Below are 24,974 nucleotides of genomic sequence, written 5' to 3'. Positions count from 1 at the left end.
GAGTTGGCACACAGTCTTGGGATGTTATCAATGATTTAGGTTCTTTGTACCTTCCTGTTGTATCATTGGTAGCATTTGTCCTCATGGTCTCAAGGTGGCTGCTGCACTCCAGCCATTGTATCTGTGTCCAAGATGAGAAAGAGCTAGAGGAGACAAAGGAGAAGGGATTTTGCCCGCTAAGTCTGTTCCTTATTATCTAGAAGACAACAGGGGGTACCGAGCCCCTTCTCCTGCCCATAGGTCTGCTCACCAAATACTTCACCCATTTACCACGCAGCTGCTTGGTGTCTACTAATTGCATGGGGCACGAGCAAGGTCCATGATGGCATTTGTGAGCCGAGTCATGGCGTCCTCCAAGGTCTCCCCTGCCTCAGTCTCCTCATGTCCCCTCCCTGCAGATCCAGAGTCCCTGCAAGAGCATCCAGGTCCAGCAGCGCTGCCCTCTGGCCCCATCCTCCCCTGGCTGCCCCAGGCTGCGTTGGTCTCTGTATTTCCTCAGAGGATTCACGCTGTGGTTCCTGTGACGTCATTAGCGGGGACAGCGTCCCTTGCAGCTGTGGCCCTGCCTTGGCCTCTCTGCCAGAGACCCTTTCCCTGGCCAGGGACCTTACAGGGCTGTCACTACCAGGGACCTTTCCTTCCTCCTGGGCTGGCTCTGGCCTTGTCCTTGGCACCCCGTGCAGGAGACCTGTCCCAGCCCAGGTCCAACTCAAGGCCCGTTGCTAAGCAGCTGTTCCATCTGAGGCAAGTTGCTTACCCTCTCTGTGCTCTTCTTTGGTGAGCTGGGGCTGGGGCAGCTCTGGCTGGGTCTCCTTGATGAAGTGAGTGGGTGGCACCTGGTGGCACCGGAGCCCCTGCTGTGCCTCTTCTTCAGCCCTGCCCCCCTCCCCTGCACCCGGGCCCCTGTGTGGCATCCTGCCTTGGCCTCCATCTGTCCCCAGGTCACCCTGCGGCTAGGGTGGTCCAGCGACACAGCACCACCTGGGGGGCTGGCATCTGCATGGGTGAGGCCCAGATGATGCCTGGGGTCCTTGGGGGCCAGGGGCTGGGCCAGCCTCAGGGCAAGTGCCCGGTGGCCTCTCCTGCACGGCTGTGTCTGGGTGCCCCAGGCTGGCTGGGCCTCGAGTCTGAAGTGTGCACCGTGCCCAGGCCCTGCCCTGTGCTCACGCACGTGTGTGTCCACCAATGACTGTGGCCTGCCCTCGGCCTTAGCCCTGGTGACTCACAGGGAGCCCGACCCCCAGCCCCACCTCCAACTGTGGACCCGCAGCCAAAGTGGGTCACGGAAGGGGGGAAGGGGGAGGGGAGGAGGAGGGGCCACAGGGTGACGGGGGGAGGGGCGGGGCCAGGAGGGAGAAGCCCTCCCAGGGCTCAGAGCCCATCCTGCTTCCTGCTGGACACGCAGGAGGGTGGGGGGAAGGCGCCCTGGGCATCCTGAACACCTACTGTGTGCAGGCGGCTCGCCTGAGCTCGCCCAGCTCACCTGAGTGGCACAGTGTGGGCCCAGGCCCAGCGAGGGCTCCCGGTGGCCCCTGCCACGCCCTGGCACCCAGCAAGCCTGGCTCCAGGCAGCTTACCTGACTCAGGCTCTGAGCCACCCAGGAGGGCGGGGCGGCTGCAGGCACCTGCTGCAGACCCACTGTGCGCTCTGCCCAGGAGGTGTGGGGAGCCCGCAGCCCCAGCTCAGCCCTGGAGCCCAGGCTGCCGGGGACATGGCTCCCACAGAGCTCAGGGGCAGACGGACAGAGCCGGCTTCCAGGAGGGGAAGGGTGGCCAGAGGGGATTGGAATGAGTAGAGGAGGCCTCCCCAGGGTGAGAAGGGGCCCAGGGGCAGAGCACAGTCAGCCGGGGGCCAAGGGAGGAGGAGGAGGAACGGATCTGTGTTCCTGCTTCTTCCCCCCTCCCCCCCATCCCCGGGATATCTCCAGATCCTGCCAAGCCTCCTCCCTTGTGAGAAGTCCCTGTTAAGACAAGCTGTGAAACACAGTCCTCCAAAACTTTGCTTTAAATAAGATAGATAGATCAGTTGTTACTCATTTACCAAAAAGCCCAGCAGTCTGTGGCCCAGGGCTGATCCTGTCACCTAGAGCTCTGATGTCTAGAACCAAAGTGGCTACTCTGGTTCCCACCATCACATCCTCATCTGCGCCCGTTCTCTTTAAGGGGGTGATTTGACCCTGGAACATGGCAACTGCCTTCTCATCCCACTGGATGGGCTTTGCCCTGGGTCCTGCCTGGCTGGAAGGTCTTCACGAAGACCCCGCTTGAGCTCTGGGCTTTACGTTTAAAGGAAGGAGAAAAGAAAATGGAGACCCACGAGAGGCCTTGGCCTCACAGTCTTGGACATTCTGAGCCTTCGGACCTTGAGGGAGGCCTGTCAGCAGGCCTGGACAACAGGTGGGGACCGGGGCTGGCCACCCTGGTCCACTCCAGGGCCTCACCGTGGCCTGGCCTGCCCTTGCCGGTCAGGAAGGCAGAGAAAGCGCACAGTGTGGACGGGGAGGACCCCGGGGGACGGCGACGGTGTGCATGATTCAGTGTCCACACTGCGCTCTGCTAGGAGCAGAAGGAGGACGCATCGGCGTCCCACAGAACGGCAGAGGCCAGGAGGCACCTGAGACCACTCCGCCTGTGCTCTGGCTGGGGAAGGCGGGGCCCAGGCCGCATTAAAGCTAATGAGAGAGCAGAGGGGGACTCGGAAAGGCCTCCCGCCCCCCTGATGGCCAATTCCCTCCTCCCTTGCTGTCATGGACTTTGGCTCTTTTTTTTTTTTTTTTGGTACCAGGGAATGAACTCAGGGGCACTTAAACACTGAGCCACGTCCCAGCCCCCTTTTTATATTTTATTTAGAAACAGGGTCTCGCTGAGTTGCGTAGGGCCTCACTCCTTGGCTGAGGCTGGCTTTGAACTTTCGATCCTCCTGCCTCAGCCTCCCCAGCTGCTGGGATCACAGGTGTGGGCCACCGCGCCCGGCTTTGGACCTTGGCTCTGATTGCTGTGGCACCCACGGGCAGAGGGTCCCAGTGCCAGCTCATCTCCTCCTGAGTGTTCCCCCTCTGGGTCCAGATTTTGGATGTCCTGAGGATGGGTGCCCCAGCACAGGGTCCCTGAACACGGCCCCATCAGAGCCAGGCTCTGCCAGGGTCCTTGGGTCACCCCATCCATGAGGTGCCCGCCTCAGAGATGGCCACTCCCCAGCCCTGACGGCCGCACCACACCCACACGCTGCTTCTTCAACCCAGAAATGAGGCCCAGCCGGCAGCCCTGGGCAGGGTCCCCTCTGAATTGACGGTGCCCCTGTGGCAGCCACCCAGTCCCTCTCCCGGCGTAGGAGGGAGGAGGCCAGGACCTGCGATCGGGGCCGCCTGGACAGAGCCTGGGGCCTGCGCCCACAGCCCTGCTGGGTAGTGGGAGGGGAGATGGGTTGGGGGCTTCCTCTGCCTGCCTTGATTTCCCCAGAAGGCTTTCCAGAGGTCCCCTGCGTCTGACGCCCAGGGGCTGTGTGGCTCCCAGAATGGGTCGGGAAGCCACATCCCCCTCTGCCGTGAGGCCCCTGGGAGGACCCTGGTGCTTGAGCCAGGGCATGGGCTGGAGGCCTGGGCGGAGGGAGTCGGCTCTGCAGAGCCCTGGTGCAGGCAGGAGGGGGACCAAGTCACCCCCTGGGGGCATCCAGAGCCAGACCTGAGCCCCCGAAGCAACACGGAGCTTCTTCAAGATCTTTCTGCTGGGGTCTCCGCCCTGTAGCTCAGCCCTGCCCTTCCTGGGATCCATCCCGCTGCACGCCCGTCTCTGGCCTCCCTGACATGCCGCGGTCACTCACTGCCCAGCGTCTGGAGGCCTGGCCTGGGGCGGGAAGGACCCCACTGTGCCGCTCACTGCCACGTCCTCCGCTCTCCACCTCAGTTTCCCCGTCTGTGAAATGGGATGGCCCCGCGACTCTCGGCTCCGTCCTGGTGGGACATGTGCCAGCCCCCGTGAGATCAAGCACGTAGTGGGGGACGGTGGCCAGGCCGGGGACGCCAACTCAGCAACTTAGCGAGACCCTGTCTTGAAAATAGAAAAAAGCTAAAAAATAGAAAGGGCTCGGGGGTAGAGCACCCCGGGTTCAATCCCAGTACCCCCACCACCACCCCCCAAAAAAACCCTCAAAATACAACATGTGCCAAGTCAGCTCATGTCACCAGGGCCACCAGCCCCTGAGTAGCCGCGGGCCTTCCACAAGGGGGCGGAGGCAGAGATCTAGCCCCGGGCTGAGGCCCTTGATCTCTGGGTGGCAAGTTGGGTCCTGTGCCCCCAGATGGGAACTAGGGGGGCCCCCGGGGAGCCAGCCGCAGGGCCAGGGGCTCGGCCTCCCCTGGCCTCGGTGGAGATGGCTGCCCGGGCCTGCCCAGCCCTACTGGACCCCACCCCGGAGCTTGGTTGTGGAAGCCCAGCTCCTGGGAGAGGCTCCCGATTTAGAGGCCACGGTTTAGTCCTCCTCCCAGGGCTGAAGGTCCCCTCTAGGGCCGCTCTCCCCGTGTACCCACCCACAGGCCCCTGGCCTCACCGCAGCCCCAGACTCTTCCAGATGCTTTAACACGAGCTATAAAAGATTCATGGCATCTCAGATATTTAAGGAATCCCTCATGAATCTTTCACTAATTGTAAAATATTTAATACGATCAAAGGTAGAAAGAATAATACAGTGAATAGCTGAGCAGTGACCCCCTCCCGGGGCAGAACCGATCCCTGTACACTGGGCGCTCCCAGGGTACCCGCTCAGGTCCCCTCCCGCTCCCCGACTTTCTTCAAAAAAAAGGTGGTTTTTTTTTGTTTGTTTGTTTTTTGGTACCAGGGATTGAACTCAGGGACACTTAACCACGGAGACACATCCCCAGTCCTTGTTTTTCGGTGTGTATTTTTTATTTAGAGACAGGGTCTCACTGAGTTGCTTAGGGCCTCACTAAGTTGCTGAGGCTGGCTTTGAACTCACGATCCTCCTCCCTCAGCCTCTCACGATGCTGAGATTATAGGCATGGGCCACGGCACCTGGCTTCTTCAATTTTTTAATTGTGGTAAAATACATACAGCATAAACCTGACCATCCGAACCACTTGTGGGTGCACAGTTCAGTTGTGTGGTGCTTATTCACACAGCTGTTAAAGATCCTGCTCTCATCTTGATCTCCTCCTCCCTGTCCCTAAACTTTGTGATGATTATTCTCACACTTTTTTTTTTACATTTTGAACAAATTTGTATGAGTTCAACACAGTTACACTGTTCACAAATCCAGAGCCTTTATATGTGGGCACAGGATGGCAGGGGGTTTGGGATGACCTACCTTGCAACTCGATGGTCCGTTCTTTTTCACTGCTGTATAGTACTTTGCAGAGCTATGCCCCATGGTGCTTCAGTCCCTTGTCTTGGGGACATCTGGAGTCACGATAAGTTACCCAGCTGTGTACATCCTCAGACATCCCTCACAGCTCCACAGGGATATACCCAGGCCAGGATGGGGCTCCTGGGCTTGTACATTTTTACCTGTTGGGTGGTGGGTGGGCTGGGCTACACTCACCAGAGCAGTCAGTGTCCACCCACGGTCTGGAGGCTTCTACACACACTCATCCTGCAGGCAGGCTCTGCACTCCCTCTCTCTCCACGTGGGCGGTCCTGTCCCTTATTGTGGGGATGTGCCATCCTCTGGCAGGCCACCTGACCTAAGGTGATCCCCGGGGCTCTCTGGCTAACTGACTCATGTTTCAGTGCCTCGTCTGCCACACAGGGACCGCGGCATCAGCGCCCAGGGTGATTATCACGGGTAGATGTGAAGCGCTCAGAACAGTGTCTGGTGCATGGCGGGTGCAGTGGCTTCTGTCCTCTCCCCGAACTCTGGAACCGAGCTCTTAAGGGCCCCGAGCAGACGCCATCTCCTCCATTCTGCGCAGCACCCCCTCGGGTGGCCCCTTCGCCCATGCCCTTGTCTCCCTTTGCCCTGTGCGGACCTCCCTGTGCAGCTGGGTGGTTCCAGCCACAGTCCAGCTGCAGGGAGTCTGGGGTTCTGACCTGCTGCGGCTCTCAGTGTGGGTGCAAACTGTGCTCACCCTGGGGAGCTGGGGAGGACACAGCCCACGGACCCCCGGGACCCCCAAGGGCCTCTGTCCCTTGAACTGCTGGCGCATGTGCAGGGATGGCCAGAGCCTTGCTGGAGGCTGGGTCCCCCAAGCATGGCCATCAGAGAGGATCGGCGTGTCCTGCCTGGGTCAGCCCTGGCCCCCGGTTCCCCAGGAGGCCAAGGCCCCAGGTCAGGACCTCCCCATCATGCCCAACGCTCCCTCTCTGGGGCGCTGGAGGGAGGGAAGCGGGCTTTCCTTTGGCGGGGCACCTCCTGGGGGCTGGCTGGGGCTGGTCTTCCCATCCGAGGGGCTGCATCTTGGGACCTTTGGCAGTGGCCAGGGACCCTCCTGGCCCCCTGATGGGGACTTCCATCCCTCTCTGTGGACACCTGCTGGCCCCACCCCCTTCCCGGGTTCCACCCACCGGAGGCTCGGCCTCGGTGCCAGTCTGTTTCATCCTGCGCGACTCCTGAGCCCGGGGACGTCCCCTCTCCACCTGTTTGCAGGGAGGGCCTGGGAGGCCAGAGGTCCAGGCTGCCCCGGGCTCCCCCCAACCCTGGGCTGTGGCCTGTCCACCTCCACCCACTGCCCCTTCCCTGCCCCCAATCTCCCCTGCGCCTGTCCCCTTGGCCAGAACCCCAGGCCCTGCGAGGGAGCCCCGGGTCCCTGATACGAGGCGTGTCCTCTTCCAGATCAGTCTCTGTGGCCTTTGGGCTGTAATTAGTGTTTGCTGTTATTGGAGTGAGTCTTTATAGACTCCCGGAGCCAAGGGGGCGTCAAGGCTGGTCTGGGGGCAGGTTCTGGTGGCGCGGCCTGACGGACCCTAGCGGCGGGAGTCTGCGGGTAGTTTTTTCGGGGGTGTCGAGCCCGGAACGCACGCGGTGCTGTACAACATGGTGGACGAGGAAGTAGTTATTTTACCAAAGAAACATAAGAAGAAAAAGGAGCGGAAGTCTTTACAAGAAGAAGATGTAGCTGAAATACAACATGCTGAAGAATTTCTTATCAAACCAGAATCCAAAGTGGCTCAGTTGGATACATCTCAGTGGCCCTTGTTGCTAAAGGCCCTAGAAACTCTGACAGGTGCCCTGTTCCAGCGACCCCCACTTATTGCTGCAGTAAAGAGGCAACTCCAAGTGAGGACTATCTATGAGAGCAAAATGATTGAATATGATCCTGAAAGAAGACTAGGAATCTTTTGGGTGAGTTGTGAGGCTGGCACCTACATTCGGACACTGTGTGTACACCTTGGCTTGTTGTTGGGAGTTGGCGGTCAGATGCAGGGACTTTGGAGGGTTCGTTCTGGAGTCATGAGTGAAAAGGACCCTATGGTGACAATGCATGATGTGCTTGATGCTCAGTGGCTCTATGATAACCACAAGGATGAGAGTTACCTGAGGCGAGTTGTTTACCCTTTGGAAAAGCTGTTGACATCCCATAAACAATTGGTTATGAAAGATAGTGCAGTAAATGCAATCTGCTATGGGGCCAAGATGATGCTGCCAGGTGTTCTCCGATATGAAGATGGCATTGAGGTCAACCAGGAGATTGTGGTCATCACTATCAAGGGGGGAAGCAATCTGCATGGCTGTTGCGTTGATGACCACAGCAGTGATCTCTACCTGTGACCATGGTCTAGTAGCAAAGATCAAGAGAGTGATTATGGAGAGAGACACCTACCCTCGGAAGTGGGGTTTGGGTCCAAAGGCAAGTCAGAAGAAGCTAATGATCAAGCAAGGTCTCCTGGACAAGCTTGGCAAACCCACAGATAACACTCCTGCCACCTGGAAGCAGGAGTACCTTGACTACAGTGATTCTGGCAAAAGAGAGGTGGTTGCTGAAGTATTAAAAACCACACCTTTAGTTGCTGAAGTGGTAAAAGCCCCACAGGTAGTTTCTGAAGCTGTAAAAGTCCCAAAGCAAGAGTGAGAGTGAAAGTGATGACAACCCTCCAGCAGCTCCCCAGTTGATCAAGAAGGAAAAGAAGAAGAAGAAGAAGAAAGACAAAAAGGCCAAAGCTGCATTAGAGCATGGGGGCGAGCCTGGAGATGGGGACAGTGACACGAAGAAGAAGAAGAAGAGGAGGAGGAGGAGGAGGGGGAGGAGGGAGAGGAGGGGGAGGAGGAGGGGGAGGAGGAGGAGGAGGAGGAGGAGGAGGAGGAAAGCAAAAGTGGTGGAAGTCATGTCTGAGTAGTGAAGGTAACATTAAGCTTTGTGCCCAGCTGGTGGGAGAGATGAAAGCCTTTATTGAGAAAACAGTTTCTTTTGTTTTGAGGGAGTAGAACAAAGGTTCTGGACAGGGTGGAGAGTTCTGGCACATTTTAGCTGCCACTTAAAACCTCAGTGATACTACCTGTTGTGGTCATCCCGTCTTGTCCTGTTTTAAGGATGTGGGTGGATAAAAAAAAAAAAAGGCAGATTGTATGCCATTGACTTCTATGCTTGCTTGAGTTGGGAAGCCTCAGTTTCAGACCTAGAACTGTCCCGTAACTGTCTGGATCTGTTTATTAATGACCATTTTTAACATTATAGTTCTCTCCTACTTTATTCTGTTTTTTTTTTTAACTTTGTTCAAAAAGTTTGTAAAAATTAAGTCTGCTCAATGAAACGGTGTAGAACTCTTGATAAATCAAAGAGTAACCGAACCAACGTGTTCACTGGGGAAATCTTGTCTCCAATGGCCTTTGAGGACAGTGGTCTATTCTGGTGTTGGGTATGGGCCTCACAGGCCCAGTACTGTCCATCTTGTTTCTGGCCTAGCTGCCAGTCCTTTGTGTACTCGTCCAGTGCTTGTGTGTTCAGCAGCATTTACCCAAATCCATCTGGCTACTTGTGTTTGCGGCAGAAACAACTTTTCCTGTACCCTCATGTTATAAACCCTCATTTACATTTGAAGAATGGACTTGCTTATTGCTGGGAGAAGAGTTGTAATTTTTACATATTAAAGTTGACTCATGGCATTTAAAAAAAAAAAAAAGCTGGCCTGGGCATGCAGGGCCAGCTGCTGGGCTGCACCCCTGGACCCCTGCGTCCAGGTGCAGTCCACGTCCTTCCCCAAGGAAGCTGCTTCCCTGACCCGAGGGCCCCTGGTCCAGTGGCACCTGCTAGACTTTGCTTACGTCCCACTTTCTCATCCCCCAGCCCCATCCCCCCAAGGAGAACCCAGGCGGCTTGCAGGGCCCTCACAGGCACTGGGCAGAGGCCTGCTTTCCTGAGACCCCTCAATGGACCTGCAGGGCAACATCATTGTCCCCTTTCCAGGACACAGAAAGCAGACACTGGGAAGACCGAGTGCTCTGCGGGCATCAGGATGGGGTGCAGGGTCCATTCCCACCCATGCCAGGTCCAGTAGGGGAGTGGGACATGATGTGCCAGCCGCAGAGAGCCCGTGTGTCCACCACCACCTTGCAGCCCACTCTCGTGGTGCCATTAGTGACCATCGACAGCCCCGCTTGTCGGGGAAAGAAACTGAGGGCCAGGTGCGGTGGCGCACGCCTGTCATCCCAGCGGCTCAGGAGGCTGAGACACGAGGATCATGAGTTCAAGGCCAGCCTCAGCAAAAGCGAGGCGCTAAGCAACTCAGTGAGACCCCGTCTCTAAATAAAACACCAAGTCGGGCTGGGGCTGGGGCTCAGGGGTTGAGCACTGCCCAGTTCCATCTCCGGTACAAAAAAGAAACTGAGGTTCAGAGTTTAGAGATTTCCACCCAAATCCCCCAGCTGGTAGGAGGGGCCAGGGGACCAGCAAGGTTCAACGCCACCTGCCCTGTGAGGTGGGCATTGGCCAGCAGTCCCTGACCCCAAACCTGGAGCCCTCTGTACTCACGGGTCCTCCCCGTGACTCTCAGACCAGAGCTGCTTCAGACAGATGGGGAAGGGGTCCTTGGGGAGAGCAGGGCCACCAGCTGCCCCTCTGCCCTGGTGCTTGCTCTCATATACCTGCCCCCAGACCCGCCGTTCTATGCTGCACTTTGCGGTCAGGTGCTCGGGGGCTTCTGTGGGCATCTGCTCTGCTTGGTCCTGGCTCCTGCACTCCCAAGCCAGCGCCGAGGCCCGAGGCCTCTTTCCAGATGGCACCGCAGCTGGGGACCCACCTGGGCCTGCAGTGTCTCCCAGCAGTGTGTTGGGAAGCCACTTCTGTCCTGTGCGGGGGGACAGAGCTCTGCCTCAGCCAGGGCTGGTCAAGACGGGCTCAGCCAGAGGGCCCCAGGCTGCGGAGAGGACCCAGCCTCTGACAGGGAGGGAAGGGCGTGGGGCAAGGTCTCATTTTTCGATGAGCAATGGGACATGAAGTCGAAGCCACCGTTCAGGAATCAGATCTGCTGGACGTCCCTGACGCTGGCCTCGCCACTGCCCCCGTGACTGCCCTCAGGATGGACGTTCTGTGGGGGCTGGGGCAGGGTCTTTCCTTCATTTTGCATTTTCTGGGTCCCCAGCATCTATTGCAATGTCCGTCAGTCCCCACAAAGATGACCCAGAACACAGCTTGGCAGGCCTGGGCAGGGGCGTCAGGGACAGTCTCCAGGCCCATCCTCCATGGCCCTCAGCAGTTCTCCAGGGCCAGCCCCTACTGGGTGGTCCTGTTGTCCAGGATGGCAGTTCCAAATCCACCTTCTGAGCCACCATGTGTGTTCCCAGGGGAGATGGCTCTGCCCTACCGGGAGCCAACCCTGCATCAGGAAGACCCAGAAGGCATGAAGGACAAACTGGGTGACCGCCCTCTCCCAAGGATGACCCTTCATTTACAAAGTGGCTCACAGGGCAGCCTCGTGGCTTTGTGGAGCTCCCCGCTGTGAATGGGCCACGCACCCCTGGAACCTGGGGTGGGGGTGGGGTCCCCATCCAAAGCATCCCTTGGATGAGTTGGTGGCCACTGTTTGGCGGAGGGAGTGACACCGGTCCCCACATCCCAAACCGCAAAGATGTCCAGGAAACGAAACCCCACAGCAGTCTCACCTGTGAATATTGAATCCAAAGTCCTCCACAAGACACAAGCAAATCCAATTCGGCAGAATATTAGAGAGATAATCTGCCGTGATTATGTAGGATTTGCACAAAGAATTCAAAGATGGCTTAATATTAGAGAACTCTATTAATATAATACACGGTATCCGCAGGTCAGCCAGAATGTCATGTTGATAAATGACAAAAGGTATCTGACAGAAATCCAATGCCAAGTTCTGACTTCAAAGTAACTGCTAAAAATAGACCAAAAAAAAGGTACTTTTTAAAAAATCACATTAAAGAATCTGTCTCAGTTCAACAGCCAGCCTCATTCTAAACGATGACGTTTTTAATGATTCCCATTCAAAAACTTCTATTAAAAAACAAACAAACAAAAACGTACTTTCCTTATTGTCCAGAAATGCAGGACAAAGCAATAAGACATGAAACAGGATTACACAGCATGCCTGTAGGAAAGAATCACAAATCGTTTGTAGCCGGTATGATTCTGAGGCCCTAGAGACCCAAGAGAACCAACAGAGAAAATAATTTAATAGAGAATTTAATAGGAAGGTACCGGGTTGGATATAAAACAAACATGCTACAAATCAATAATTTTCATTTGTACCAAGAACAACCAGTTGGAACGCATAATAAAATCAACAGTCCCCTGCTCACAATGGCTACAATAAAAGAACAACAACAACAACAAAAAAAATAATAATAAAAAAAAACCCAAGGAATTCTCCGGAATAAGTTTACAAGAAGAATCGAGGTTCATTATGAAGAACTCTATAAAGCTTTCCTGGGAGACTTCAGGGAGAGCAGGAGGAGTGCTGGGTGCCGTGCTGGAATCTCGGAACTAATTTTTTTGCAGGTTCAGTGCCATCCCCTCTGCCACTGGGTGGCCAGTTTGGAAAAGCAAGAGAAAATAATTGTCCTTCAAGTTTCCTGTGAAAGAACATTTGAGCTAAAAGAGCAAAGAGAGCAGGCAAAGAGGGGGGGCAGAGAGAGGGTCTTTACGGGTGATCGTGTCTCAGTGATGCCAACATCCATTTCAGGGAGGGAGGGGAGGGAGGGGCTGCCCCAGGAAAGCTCAGTGTCACTGAGCGTCACTGGGTGTCACGGGCAGCCCTGCTGCGTGGGGGCTGGCTCTGGGCCTGGGAGGGAATACTGGCCTCACCCTGTGGCCGTGAGCTTGCAGTCTAGACGACTTGAGATGGCCAAAAGAATCAGATCGCCGTCCTGACTGGGCCTAGTGGGACTTTGTGGGTGCAGAGGGCAGCCCAGCCCCAGCCTGCAGTCCAAGCCCAGATCGGCACTCAGCAGAGAGTGGGTGGGGTGGTGGGACGAGTCAGCCTTCCAGGTATCCCAGACGGCATCTTCCAGCAAACCCTAGAAACCCAGGTGGAGTGCCTCCTTACATGTGTGTATGTGTGGGGGGGAGAGATGCAGGGACCCTCATCAAGGCTTTGTGGGTCTTGCTGTGAGGTATGGACACTCTCTTGAGGGCATTGGGGAGCCACGCGGGGCTGTGGAGGGAGGAGGGAGAGACGGGAGCCTCACAAATCAACCAGAGGGAATTGATTATTCAATAGACGTGTCAGGACAATTTGTTGCCTGCTTGGGGGAGGGGAGGAAATCTATTCTGATCCTTCTTTACACCAGAGAAATATGTTCCGGGTGGATTGGACGTTAAATGTGAGAATTCAGACCGTACGGCGCTGGCAGCTGCAGGCGGGCGTCCGGTCTCAGGGTGGCTCAGTGGTCCCCAGGCTGCCCGGTGGAGGAAGGCCGGTCTGGGGCAGACGGGGAAGGTGAGGGGCCTCAGGCCTGGGGCTGCCCTTCCTGCCAAAGCCTCTCTCCCAAGTGGGGACAGGTGAGAGGTCACTTTGGAAAAAGACCACGGGACATGTACATTTGTTTCCCCAGCTCAGGGAACCCAGGTGGGGCTCCTTGCAGATGAGCCCTTGGTGAAGACCTCCCGAAGGGTGGCTGTGGGGGGACTTGGTGTGGCCGAGGAGCCTCCTGGAGGGGCAGGGCCTCTCGGGTACCAATGTCCCTGACCTTGGCTGTGGGAGTCGTGGGTACCGTCACAGCCAGATGTACCGGAGTCCTGGGTGGGATGTGCTGTGCTGGGATCCCCGGAGTGGGGACCCAGCTCTCCGCACCAACAGGAGCATTTCCAGGCTTGGGTTGTGAGGGACGGTGACTGACCGTTCCTGCCTGCTCTGTCCTCCTGGGACTCCGTTTCCAAGGAAGCTGGAACCCCTGCACCACGGCAGGCCAGGTCCCCTGCTTTATGAACATGACATTTGAGGGCTAATTGCTCATTCATAACTCCTGCTCAAAACCACGCCCACCATCTTTAGCACAATTCACAGCAGCCGCAAGTGTCTGAAGTCCAGGAGACCGTGGTGGTGTGGGAGGGCTCCCAGGGCCCCCTCCCCGCTCCCCTCACCTCCCCTCCCCCTCCCCCCACCCTGTGAGGGGCTTGCAAACAGTTGCTCCATCTCTGTGCCTGGCCTGGGTTGGGAAGCTGGCCTCAGGGACTGCCAGGGGCCCATCCACCTCCTACAATGAGATCCTTCCTGCTGTCCTGCCAGGCTGGGGTCAGAGCTCAGAACTGGGACAAAAAATCCTCGAGCTCAGGGTAATCAGAAAGGGCTTCCCAGAATTCAGGGGCTCTTGGAGGTCAGAGTACTACCAGGAAGAGAGTAGCAGATCTCCGCCTTCCGTCTCAAACCAGCCATCCTTCAAAACCACTGGAGGGATTCAGGTCAGACTAAAGATAGAACTTCCCAGCTGCCAGGGTTAGAAGGGTGTGGAGGGACGGTGCCAGGCATGCACTGGACACCTAGACCCGTGCCTGGTTTAAGGGATGTGCTTTCCAATGGCGAGGGGTGGACCCGTGTTCCTGGAGAGGGTCACGTGCCGGTCCCTCGTCTCCAGCGGAGAGGGTGACACACCACCGTCCCTCATCTCCAGGGGCCAGCCAGGCACCCTCCTCCCCACAGCCCTGCCAAAGCCTGAGCGGGGAGCCATTGCAAAGTGATTTCTCCCTCCAACGGTGCCATACATCATGTTTTTTAATTTAAAAAGAGGCCCCGGTGGAAGCACAACAGACCATTAAATGTTTGGGTCCCTAATTAACTTGCGAGCAGCCTGGAGCTGCCGGACCTGGAGGAGGAGGGGTGGAGGAGCGGGGACCAGGCTGCAGGGGACCTGGGGATGCTCACACCACAGCACAGGGCCCCGCTTGGCCCCAGGCTCCCTCTGGGGACGAGGGCGGTGGGAATCTCCGTTTCTAGCTAATTGCCTGGCCTCCCTCTGAGCCTCTGTCTCCTTGCCTGTCTGTGGGGGTGGCCCTGCCCGTCTCCCTGGGCAGCGGAGGGCTTAGTACCCAGCAGGCACTCAGTACGTGCAGACCTCGGAGGAAACGAGGCCCCCTCTGTGGACACCCTTGAGTGTCCTGCTCTGACCACGCAGGGCAGGCCCTGAGGTCTGCAGAGGTCACAGACACCCAAGGCCATGGGTCACCTTCTCCAGTGACCCCAGTCTGACGGGAGGGAGGGGGTGTTGTGGGAAGTGGTCTCCGCAGCCTTCCCCGAGCCTGGCCTCCTGGAGGACAAGGTCAGGGCCCGCTGAGGTCCAGCACATACCAGATGCGACCCTGTGGCCAAGTCCGGGGAGCCAGGCCTGCTGATTCAGCGCTCCTGGAGGCTGGGCAGGCCTGACCCGGAGCCAACCCCAGGGACAGCAGAGGAGCAAGATGGCCAGCCCTTGGAGGGCATGAGGAAGCCCCTGGGTCAGGGGGAGCCCTTGTGGGGCCTCCCCTACGTGGGCACCTGGGACGGCGGCCATGCAGCTCCATGTACCCACGCTCCTCTCCCCCACCGCCCAGGCTAAAGGACAGTTGGAGGAACAGGAGATAGATGCCCACAGGGAACCCTGCACCAGGCAACTGCAAAAGCCTTAAGTGATCGGGTCATGTCCCCCCCACCAAAAAAAAACCGTGGCAGGGAGATGTCACAATTGTCTCCATTTGAGAGACGGGCTCAGAGGGGGTGAATGAATTGTCCAAGGTCACACAGCCAGAGGGTGGCAAAGCCAACATTCACGCTCTGGCCTGAGAGGGTCCTGTGCCTCTTGACGCAGCAGGGGTCAGGCTGGACTCCACCCGCTCTCGGCTCCCCCAGGTTTGTGCTGCCTGCAGCCAGAGGCCACAGCTTCCCTGACGTGCCGTCACACCCCCGGAGGCTCTGCGGCAGAGCCGGGGAGACCATTCTGGCCAGAGTCACGCTGCGGAGGCAGGGAAGCATCAGCAGTAAACATGATCTATCGGCCAAACATTGGAACGGTGAAAAGTTATCGATCTCTAACTTTCCACCCATCTCCCCGCCTCCCTGTGCCTGGCCCTCGGCCCACGTTTTCCCCCGGGGGTGGAAAGAAAGTCCATCAGCCAATGCCCGGCCCAGCCCTGGCCCGGGCCCTGCGGCCGCCTCTCGTCTGGCTACATGATGGCGGGAGGAGAGGAGCGGTATTTTTAGACAGATGTGCTCCCTCTCAGCACGGGCAGTGGCTGCGATTATGCAAATCCAGTCATAAGAAGTTTAAAAGCCCGGAAACACCGTATTTCTTTATTTCATTAGCGGCGACAGGCCACAGGGTTGATGTGACAGAGGGAACTTGTGGAGCCTTCCACACTGTCCCCGTCGTCCTCTGGTGACAGAGGTGCTCTCAGCATGGGCACGGCGTGGGCGAGCACCGGTGGCCAGGAGATGTTGGAGTGACTCTGTGTCAGCGTGCACGGGTCATGGGGGAGGCCAGGAGGCGTCACAAGGGCACCAGGCAGACAGACACCAGGTCCTGGACTTCTCACCGCAGAGTCCCAGAGACGCCCGGTTCGGTGATTCTGGGTGGGGAGCCTGGGTACTAGGGACTGAGTCCAGGGGCGCTTTACCATGGCAAGCTGTCCCCACTCTATTGCTATTGGTGCACCTGCCACCCACCGGGCGAGAGTGCTTTAGGGAAGTCAGATTCATGTCCTTCCCAGGCTGTTTTGGATGTTCCTGCCATATGCAAGATTCTAACTGGCCAGCTGTCCCCTGGGAATGTGGCATCTTTTACAGTCTCCCCCTAGGTCAGGCAGCCTGCCCCTCTGCTCCAAGCTCCAGCTGGGACACCCGTGGTGACTGGGTGTGGGGGGGTCCTACTTCCCAGGACCAGGTGGAAGCTGCTCCTCAATGGGTCCCTCAGAGTGCCCCTTTCTGCAGGGGCCAGCGATGGTCCCCACTCCAGCCCCATCCTCTGGGCTGAGTCTGACCTCCAAAACCTGACCTTGGGGTTCTGCGTCTGCCCCAGGTCACACACCAGGTCACACACCGTTTGCAGAGTTGGGAGGGTCCCCATTGTAACCACAAGGAACAAGCCTACCTGGGGAGCATTAGGGCAGGGACCTGAGGACAACTGGGCTCCAAGGACAGCCAGAGGTCCAGGTGAGGACCCAGCAGTGGGGACAGGAGAGAGTGGCCCATCTGAAGCCTGGAGCCGAGGGCACCTCAGCAAGGACCCAGCAGGTACCTGGGCCAGGTGCTGCGAGGGCTGAACAAGATAATAAAAGCACGCCTTTTGGACATGGCAGGAGGAGGTGGCCAGCGACCTTGATGGGAGCCAGCCGCAGAGCTGTGGAGAGCTGGGGTGGATGCTGGACGCTGGACAGGAAGGGCTGAGAGAAGATGAAGTGAGGAGATGGGACCAAAACTGCTGGCCTCTCTTCCAGGAAAATTTGCTATTAAGGGGAAGGGCGGGGGGGGGGGTGCTCAAGTCCAGTCAGTTGGCTGCTTTGACGGAAGGTTCTAGAAGTATGCAGTCCAACACCGCAGCCACTGGCCACGTTTCTGGTGCTCATAGCCACAAGTGGCCAGCGGTGCTCGGCTGGACAGCACACGCTGAGCCTCTGCATGTGGCGCATGGCCCACGGCTGTGGATCACCTACCCTGGGACAGGGTGCTGCAGAGGGGAGAAGGCATCACGGGGACCCGGGGGTGGCACATTCTGTGTCTCCTGAAGCCTGAGACACAGAGGAGACAGTGCAGTAGGTGGAGGGAGGGGACCGCTCACCCTTCCAAGAGCTGCCGTCGCCGGGGCCCAAGGCTCACCTGCGGGGCCTGAGTGTGGGGTGGCAGGTGGGCTGAGTGTGGGGTGGCAGGTGGGCAGGAGGGTCTGTGCCCCGCCTCCGGCCAGCCAGGCTGAACACTCTACCACAGCCCCCGTGGCTTGATGGCTGAGAACCTGAGCCCAGGGAGAAGGGACTGGAGTGGTCAGTGAGGGGTGCCCAGGGCCAGGGAGCGAGGGAGCCTGGCTGGAGGGTCTGTTCAGCACCCGCCCAGGGGATCCTCATGTCTCTGCACAGCTGTTCCTGGTGTCAGGCCGTGGCCTCCATCCTCAGGGGCCCCCAGACCCGTGCGGGGCCCAGGGTGGAGACTAAGGCCTGTGCGGCTGCCGCTCAGTCACCAGCCCCTCTCTCTAGTCCCTGGCAGGGGGAGGCTCCGGGCTGATTCACTCAGTGACCTTGGACAGGTCCTTCTCTCGTGGCCTCAGTGTCCCCATGTGTAAAGTTAGGGGTGGAAGGAGAACTTGGGGGTCCTTCCTGGGCTGAGGTTGTGGGGTTACAGAGGGGCAAAGGCCAAGCTTCTGGCCACACAGGGACCAGCCACCAGATTCACATCCTAGCCCAGCATTTCTGCACCTGGGAGGTTTGGTGACAAGGCCAGGTGGGGGCAGGTGCAAAAGCTGGCAAGAGCCTGGCGTGGTGGTCACACCTAGAATCCCAGCAACCCGGGAGGCTGAGACAGGAGGCTGCAAATTCAAGGCCAGCCTAGGCCCTAAGCAACGTAGTGAGACCCTGTCTCAAAATAAAAATAATTAAAAAATGTGTGTGGGGGTGGGTGGGTGGGAGGCTGGGGATGTAGCTCAGTAGTTGAGCACCCTTGGGTTCAACCCCTAGTACCAAAATAAATAAATAAAAAAATAAATCTAGCACAAGATGGAAAACCAGGCCCGCCAGCCCATCACACAGGCCGGCCCAGCCTGATGGAGGAGGCTGTGGGGGGGGAGGTGGGAGAGACTCTCAGCGGCTTGAATGGACGCACAGACTCTTACACTACCACATGGGGACGAGGGGGGGTCAGGAAGGGGAGTCCCAGCAGGGGCTGCCGCAAAACCCCTGGTACAAGTTCCCACACGTGCACACGTGTGTAGGTGGACATGTGTACGTGGACCCGCATGTCGGCGGCACCCCATCCACACACATGTGCGCAGGCCCACAGGCGTGAACCCCTGTGCCCACACAGCCCGGCCCTGGGGCCCTCGTGGCGGGAGTCGCGTGGCACCTGTGGTAGGACTCTGTAGACCCTGTAATCCTGCTTAGCTTGACTTTGGGTTATTTTGAGCAAGAGATTAAGGTGATTATGATCACATTGCTGGGGCGCCACACTTTCTCGCTGGGCCTGCGGCAGCTCTGAGCACCCCCTTCTGGAAGCCTGGGGACAGTCCTGTGCTTTCCCAGCCCCTACCTGACACCCTCTACCTCTGCTGGGCTTCGGGCCCTCGGGAGGCCCAGGCGACACAGATCACAGGTTGGCACAGGTTCCCGGGCATCCTGGGCAGATGGAGCCTGGTAGGAAGGGAGGGGGCGCCCTGGGGGGTGCAGGCTGCAGGTACCCCATACTGTGCAATGCTCGAGACGACAGTGGTGACAGAGATGAGCCCTCAGCCTTTCCTGGATGTCACAGAGCTCCCCTGCAACTGGGTTTTATGTGACCAGCTGCGTCCTGCGGGGGCCTCACTGCGGCTCTCCTGGCAGGCTCCCGGGCTTGGCCCCATCCCGCTGAGCCATTCCTGACCCCAGGTGTCCAGGCTTGGCTGGGCCCTGCCCTGGGGTCAGCTCCTCGGCCTGCCTGGACCCCTCCGCAGCCCCTAGCCCCTCTGATCTCTCCCCATCTTTAGATCAGAAATAGCCTCTTCCCAGGAGCCAGATCAAAATTGTTCTTTATGAAGTTTCCAAAGAGGGGAAAATCCATTTTACATCATCATATTTTTTTTTCTCCTAATTTGAACCGCCTCAGTGCGGACTAGTTGCAGACGTCAATATCAGTGAAATACACTTGGCTGGCTGCCCGCCAGGCCAGAGAGCGGTGACAGAGGCTGGCTGTAAATCCAAATATTAACAAGCAAACACAAACCCATTTCTCCCTCCTGCAGGGGAAACACGAGGGGGCAGGGAGGTCGTCCTGTGGGTGGGTGGCAGGGTCCCCCACACTTCGGTACTCTCAGCCCCGGCCTGCTCCCCGTGAGGCTCCCCGCAGCCTGCAGCCCCCTTAGCCCTCGGCTGCGGCAGACACTGGGTGACGGATGAGGCACCTGTGCTCATGGGCTGAAGGGCGGGGGGGACACTCTTGCCCAGCCACAAGGTGGGGGTGGAGGGAGACAGCTCAGGCCCTGGGACTGCAGAGTTGTCCCTCCCAAGCCTGGGGGGGGGGGGCGCTGCAGAGTGCGGGGACTTCTTGGCCGAGCGGGCTCCCCACCTTCCTTCCAGATCTGGTTGCCAGACTCCACCAACGTGGGGGAAGGGTACGGAGAGGGCACAGGGATGGGCTGGTGGCCTCAGAGGCCTCCCAGCTGATTCATTTGGGGAAACTGAGGCTCAGAGAGGGCATAACTTGCCAGAGAGCTCAGACCAAGCCCCGACTGCTGGTGGCAGGGCCAGGCACCTCGGGACCGGTCTCTGAAGGAGCTTGAGAGGAGCCATGCTCCGGAAGGATCCTCTGTCTGGGCTCAGGACATCCGCAGGGTGCACTGGGCCCCTACAGGTGACTCTGAGGGTGCTGTGGCTGGGCCCTCTCGAAGCAGAAGTGGCATCTTAGCTCCCAAGTGGAGGGCACAGAGCCCAGCAAGGTCATTCAGGCACGTACATGTCCCCACTGGGGCAGCCCCTTCACCTGTTGGCCAGATGACTCTGCTCCGTCTCTGGGCCTCAGTTTCCCATCTACCCAGGGCTATGCTCAGTGGGGAGTGGGCCGCGTGGGTCCCGACTGCACGCAGTCACAGTTCCTGGGAGCCCAGCCACACAGGTGGCATCATATCCCCTCAGCAGATGAGGAAGCTGAGGCAGAGGCGGGAGGAGCCCCAATTTTTCTTGGTCCTCCTGCCCCCGCCCCGTGCCCCCCACCCCTGCGCCCTGAGGAAGCTTCTGGCCCCATTTTCCAGCAGAGGCTCTCGGGAGCCAGGACTCAGGCCCTGCCCGTCCAGGGGGCCTCGGTGACCTTCCCTCTCCTCTTTTGTCTTGCAGCAGGGACTTCCACGGAGCAGAGGCACCAGGCGGAGCTGCCAGGACACGCAGGCCCATGGGGAAGGAGGCTATAGTCACCGCAGACCTGGGGCAGACTACGAGGGGCCGCGGGCCGTGACAGAGGTGTCCCCCCTCCCCAGCACTCGCGCCGCGTGGCCATGCAGCTTGGGACAGGACACGGCTGAGAGTGCAGACCGCTCCCCGTCCCACCCCATCTCCCCCTTGGGAGCTGCCGCCCAGCCCCCCACCGGGTCCCCTTGGGTAGGCTGAGCAGGGTCTTCCGCAAGGGTCCCGATGGCCAGTCGCGGGTGGGGTGTGCTGTGGGTGTGCGTGGCAGCTGCCACCCTGCTGCACGCGGGAGGGCTGGCCCACGGCGACTGCTGGCTGATTGAGGGTGACAAGGGGTTCGTGTGGCTGGCCATCTGCAGCCAGAACCAGCCTCCCTACGAGGCCATCCCGCAGCAGATCAACAACACCATCGTGGATCTGCGGCTCAACGAGAACCGCATCCGCAGCGTGCAGTACGCCTCGCTGAGCCGCTTCGGCAACCTCACGTACCTCAACCTCACCAAGAACGAGATCGGCTACATCGAGGACGGCGCCTTCTCGGCCCAGTTCAACCTGCAGGTGCTGCAGCTGGGCTACAACCGGCTGCGCAACCTCACGGAGGGCATGCTGCGGGGCCTGAGCAAGCTGGAGTACCTGTACCTGCAGGCCAACCTCATCGAGGTGGTCATGGCCAGCGCCTTCTGGGAGTGTCCCAACATCGTCAACATCGACCTGTCCATGAACCGCATCCAGCAGCTGAGCAGCGGCACCTTCGTGGGCCTGGCCAAGCTGTCCGTGTGCGAGCTGTACAGCAACCCCTTCTACTGCTCCTGCGAGCTGCTGGGCTTCCTGCGCTGGCTGGCCGCCTTCACCAACGCCACGCAGACCTACGACCGCATGCAGTGCGAGTCGCCGCCCGTCTACTCTGGCTACTACCTGCTAGGCCAGGGCCGCCAGGGCCAGCGCAGCATCCTCAGCAAGCTGCAGTCCGTCTGCACGGAGGACTCCTACGGGGCCACAGCCGAGGTGATCGGGCCCCACCTGGTGCCAGGTCGCTCACAGCTGGGGCGCTCACCGCCACCACCACCACCGCCGGAGCCCAGCGACGCGCCCTGTGCCTACGACGAATGCTTCTCCGGCGACGGCACCACCCCCCTGGTGGCCACGCTGGCCACCCAGGCGGAGGCCCGTCCCCTCATTAAGGTCAAGCAGCTGACCCAGAACTCGGCCACCATCACTGTCCAGCTGCCCAGCCCCTTCAACCGCATGTACACGCTGGAGCAGTACAACAACAGCAAGCCCTCCACCGTGTCCAAGCTGACCCAGGCCCAGGAGGAGATCCGCCTGACCAACCTGTACACGCTCACCAACTACACCTACTGCGTGGTGTCCACCAGCTCCGGGACCCAGCACAACCACACATGCCTCACCATCTGCCTGCCCAAGCCGCCCAGCCCACCTGGGCCGGTGCCCAGCCCCTCCACGGCCACCCACTACATCATGACCATCCTGGGCTGCCTCTTCGGCATGGTGCTGGTGCTGGGTGCCGTGTACTACTGCCTGCGCAGGCGGAGGCGCCAGGAGGAAAAGCACAAGAAGGCAGCGGCAGCGGCGGCCGCCGGCAGCCTGAAGAAGACCATCATCGAGCTCAAGTATGGGCCAGAGATGGAGGCTCCTGGCCTGGCTCCGCTGTCCCAAGGCCCATTGCTGGGCCCTGAGGCTGTGACCCGCATCCCGTACCTGCCCGCGGCCACTGGCGAGGTGGAGCAGTATAAGCTGGTGGAGAGCGGAGAGACGCCCAAGGCCAGCAAGGGCAACTACATCGAGGTGCGCACGGGGGAGGCTCCGGAGCGCAGGGACTGCGAGCTGGGCCGGCAGGGCCCGGACAGCCAGAGCTCCGTGGCTGAGATCTCCACCATCGCCAAGGAGGTGGACAAAGTCAACCAGATCATCAACAACTGCATCGATGCGCTCAAGTCCGAGTCCACCGCCTTCCAGGGTGTCAAGTCCGGGGCTGTGTCCACAGCCGAGCCGCAGCTGGTGCTGCTGTCCGAGCCGCTGGCCGGCAAGCACAGCTTCCTGTCGCCCAGGTACAAGGACGCCTTCAGCCATGGCCTGCAGCGGCACCACAGCGTGGAGACGGCGCCGGGGCCCCCGCGGGCCAGCACCTCCTCCAGTGGCGGCTCCACACGCAGCCCACGGGCCTTCCGGGCCGAGGCCTCAGGTGTGCACAAGACGGCCGAGGCCAAGTACATCGAGAAGAGCTCACCAGCAGCCGACACCATCCTCACTGTGACGCCCGCGGCCGCCGTGCTGCGGGCAGAGGCCGAGAAGGGCCGGCAGTACGGCGAGCATCGGCACTCGTACCCCGGCTCGCACCCGGCCGAGCCCCCGGCACCGCCCCCGCCCCCGCCCGCCCATGAGGGCCTGGGTGGACGCAAGGCGTCCATCCTGGAGCCCCTGACCCGGCCGCGACCCCGCGACCTGGCCTACTCGCAGCTGTCCCCACAGTACCACAACCTGAGCTACTCCTCCAGCCCCGAGTACACCTGCAGGGCCACCCAGAGCATCTGGGAGCGCTTCAGACTGAGCCGTCGGCGGCACAAGGACGAGGAGGAGTTCATGGCCGCCGGCCACGCCCTGCGCAAGAAGGTCCAGTTCGCCAAAGACGAGGATCTGCATGACATCCTGGACTACTGGAAGGGCGTGTCCGCCCAGCACAAGTCCTGAGCCCTCGGCCGGGCACCCCGTGCCTCGCCAGCCCTCCCCGAAACTCGTGATGCCCACTGGACCAAAAAGGATACAAGATCCACCGCAGCTATTTGTAACTCAGAGACTCTCACCGGGGAAACCCGACGCACGCGCACAACACAGGAAGGTCAGAGCCAGGCCCTGCGGACTGCGGGGAGGGGCCATCAACCAGGCCCGGACAGGAGAGTGTCCTGAGGCGCAGCACCTGCGCTGAGGTGCGCTGGCCAGCAGACCGAGGGGGCAGCGCGCGTGCGCACACACACACACACGCGCACATACATGCACACACGCACGCACATACATGCACACACACGCACACACCACACACACATACACGCACCCATACACACACGCACAGAGGCAAACGAACACACATGCACACCGGGGACTTCGGAAAACTGTGTCTTAGGGATGGGGGTGGGGGATTTTTTTTTCATTATCTTTCCTCTTTTGACTCTTCTCTGCCTTTTCCCTTTTCCTCTTTCTCTTTCTTTTCTTCCTTTTTTTAAAAAAATAATAAAAGTAAAATTCTTTACAAGATAAAAACCCTTATCGTGGGGGGGCGTGGCCAACATGGTCGCCTCATACCCCTCCCCCCCGCGGGACCTCCCAGTCTGTGGTCTTCTGTGGACTCTCTGTCCAGCCCGTCTCTTCGTTGCCACCTCCAGAGGCCACCGCAGAGGGACAGAACAGATGCAAGGCGGAGCGGCCTCCAGGACCGTCCTGAAGCTGCGGACTCGGTGGGGAGGTGGAGGCCGTGCCTGTGGACGGGCGGGGTGGTGGAGGGGCTCGGCTGGGAAGCACTGTGCACCCCCAGCCCGGTCCCTGGTGTATACTCAAGTCGTTCCATTGTACAGAAAAATATTTCTATATTTGCAATGTTTGCTGTAAAATGAGAAAGAACAACAACAAAAAATGACTATGTCTACTAAAAAAATATCTGCAAAGGAAAAAAAAAAACCCAAATACCTGTTTGTACTGGGTTTTTACTTGCAATTCAGGGGAAGATTGGGGGCTTCTTTGATGTTTGGTCGGGGCTGGTTTTGGGGTGGAGCAGCAGCTGGAGAGGGTGACCATGGTGGGGGGCTGCCTGTGGGGGAGCTGGGCAGCCCAGCTTGGTGGAGGAGAGTCCAGCAGCTTTGGGGGCAAGAGCCGCGTGAACAGGACAGGAACCAGCCAAGTGCTCAGAGGTGGCAGTGGGGTTGAGCAGGGCCAGGGCCCAGGGTGTGCAGCAGCTCCTGGGTACCTAGGCTGCTCCAGGGCCCTGTGTGTCTGGCTGTGCATACGCAGCTGAGGGAGTGTAAGTGGGCCTGGGTCTGCAGGAGTGTGACCTCAAGACAGGAGGGGGATGCGTCTGCATGGGGGCCCTCCGATGGCCAGAGCCCCCTCCTTGGATGGACCCCATGCTGAACTGGAGCCAGCCCTCAGCCCACCACCATGCCCTGCCACCCCCTTCTCCCCACTCACCCACACCCCTGTCTCCAGGCAGCCTGCTCTGGTGGAGCCTCTGCTGAGTGAATGAGTGGCCAGAGTCCACCTGGGAGGAACATGGGCTTATTTAGAACCATTAGAGGAGAGGGGAGAAAGTCCCTCCCTGAAGCTAACTCCACTACTTCTTGCTGCCAAGACCAGTTACCCGCCATCCTGCCCTCGGAGCTGAGCAAGACATAAAGACCGGCCTCCAGCCCTGAGTCCACCTGCATCAGCACAGATGGCCAGGAGCCTCATCTCCCAACCATGTTCCCCTATCCGGCTGGGAGACCCCTCCCCTGCTCTTCCTAAAGGCCC

At 59.2% G+C, this 24,974-nt stretch overlaps 1 protein-coding gene and 1 pseudogene across 3 annotated transcripts in view; both read left to right on the top strand.

The window, feature by feature from the left end:
- ELFN1 (extracellular leucine rich repeat and fibronectin type III domain containing 1) overlaps nucleotides 1–23,492 on the top strand; it is a 64,415-nt gene extending 40,923 nt beyond the window's left edge. For both annotated transcript variants that reach the window (XM_081299625.1, XM_081299624.1), the window contains one exon: nucleotides 20,388–23,492. In XM_081299625.1, the coding sequence (XP_081155751.1) occupies nucleotides 20,682–23,165 (2,484 nt within the window). In that variant the 5' untranslated portion in view covers nucleotides 20,388–20,681 and the 3' untranslated portion in view covers nucleotides 23,166–23,492. The remainder of the gene's footprint in view (nucleotides 1–20,387) is intronic.
- Nucleotides 6,891–8,286, top strand: LOC308651232 (H/ACA ribonucleoprotein complex subunit DKC1-like; annotated as a pseudogene). The gene has a single exon. The product of its transcript is annotated as an H/ACA ribonucleoprotein complex subunit DKC1-like (transcript).
- Nucleotides 23,493–24,974: the final 1,482 nt, after the last annotated feature.

This window comes from Spermophilus citellus, assembly GCF_964194105.1.
Source record: "Spermophilus citellus genome assembly, chromosome: 6".
Taxonomy (NCBI): domain Eukaryota; kingdom Metazoa; phylum Chordata; class Mammalia; order Rodentia; family Sciuridae; genus Spermophilus; species Spermophilus citellus.
This window is presented reverse-complemented; position numbering and strand designations above follow the sequence as displayed.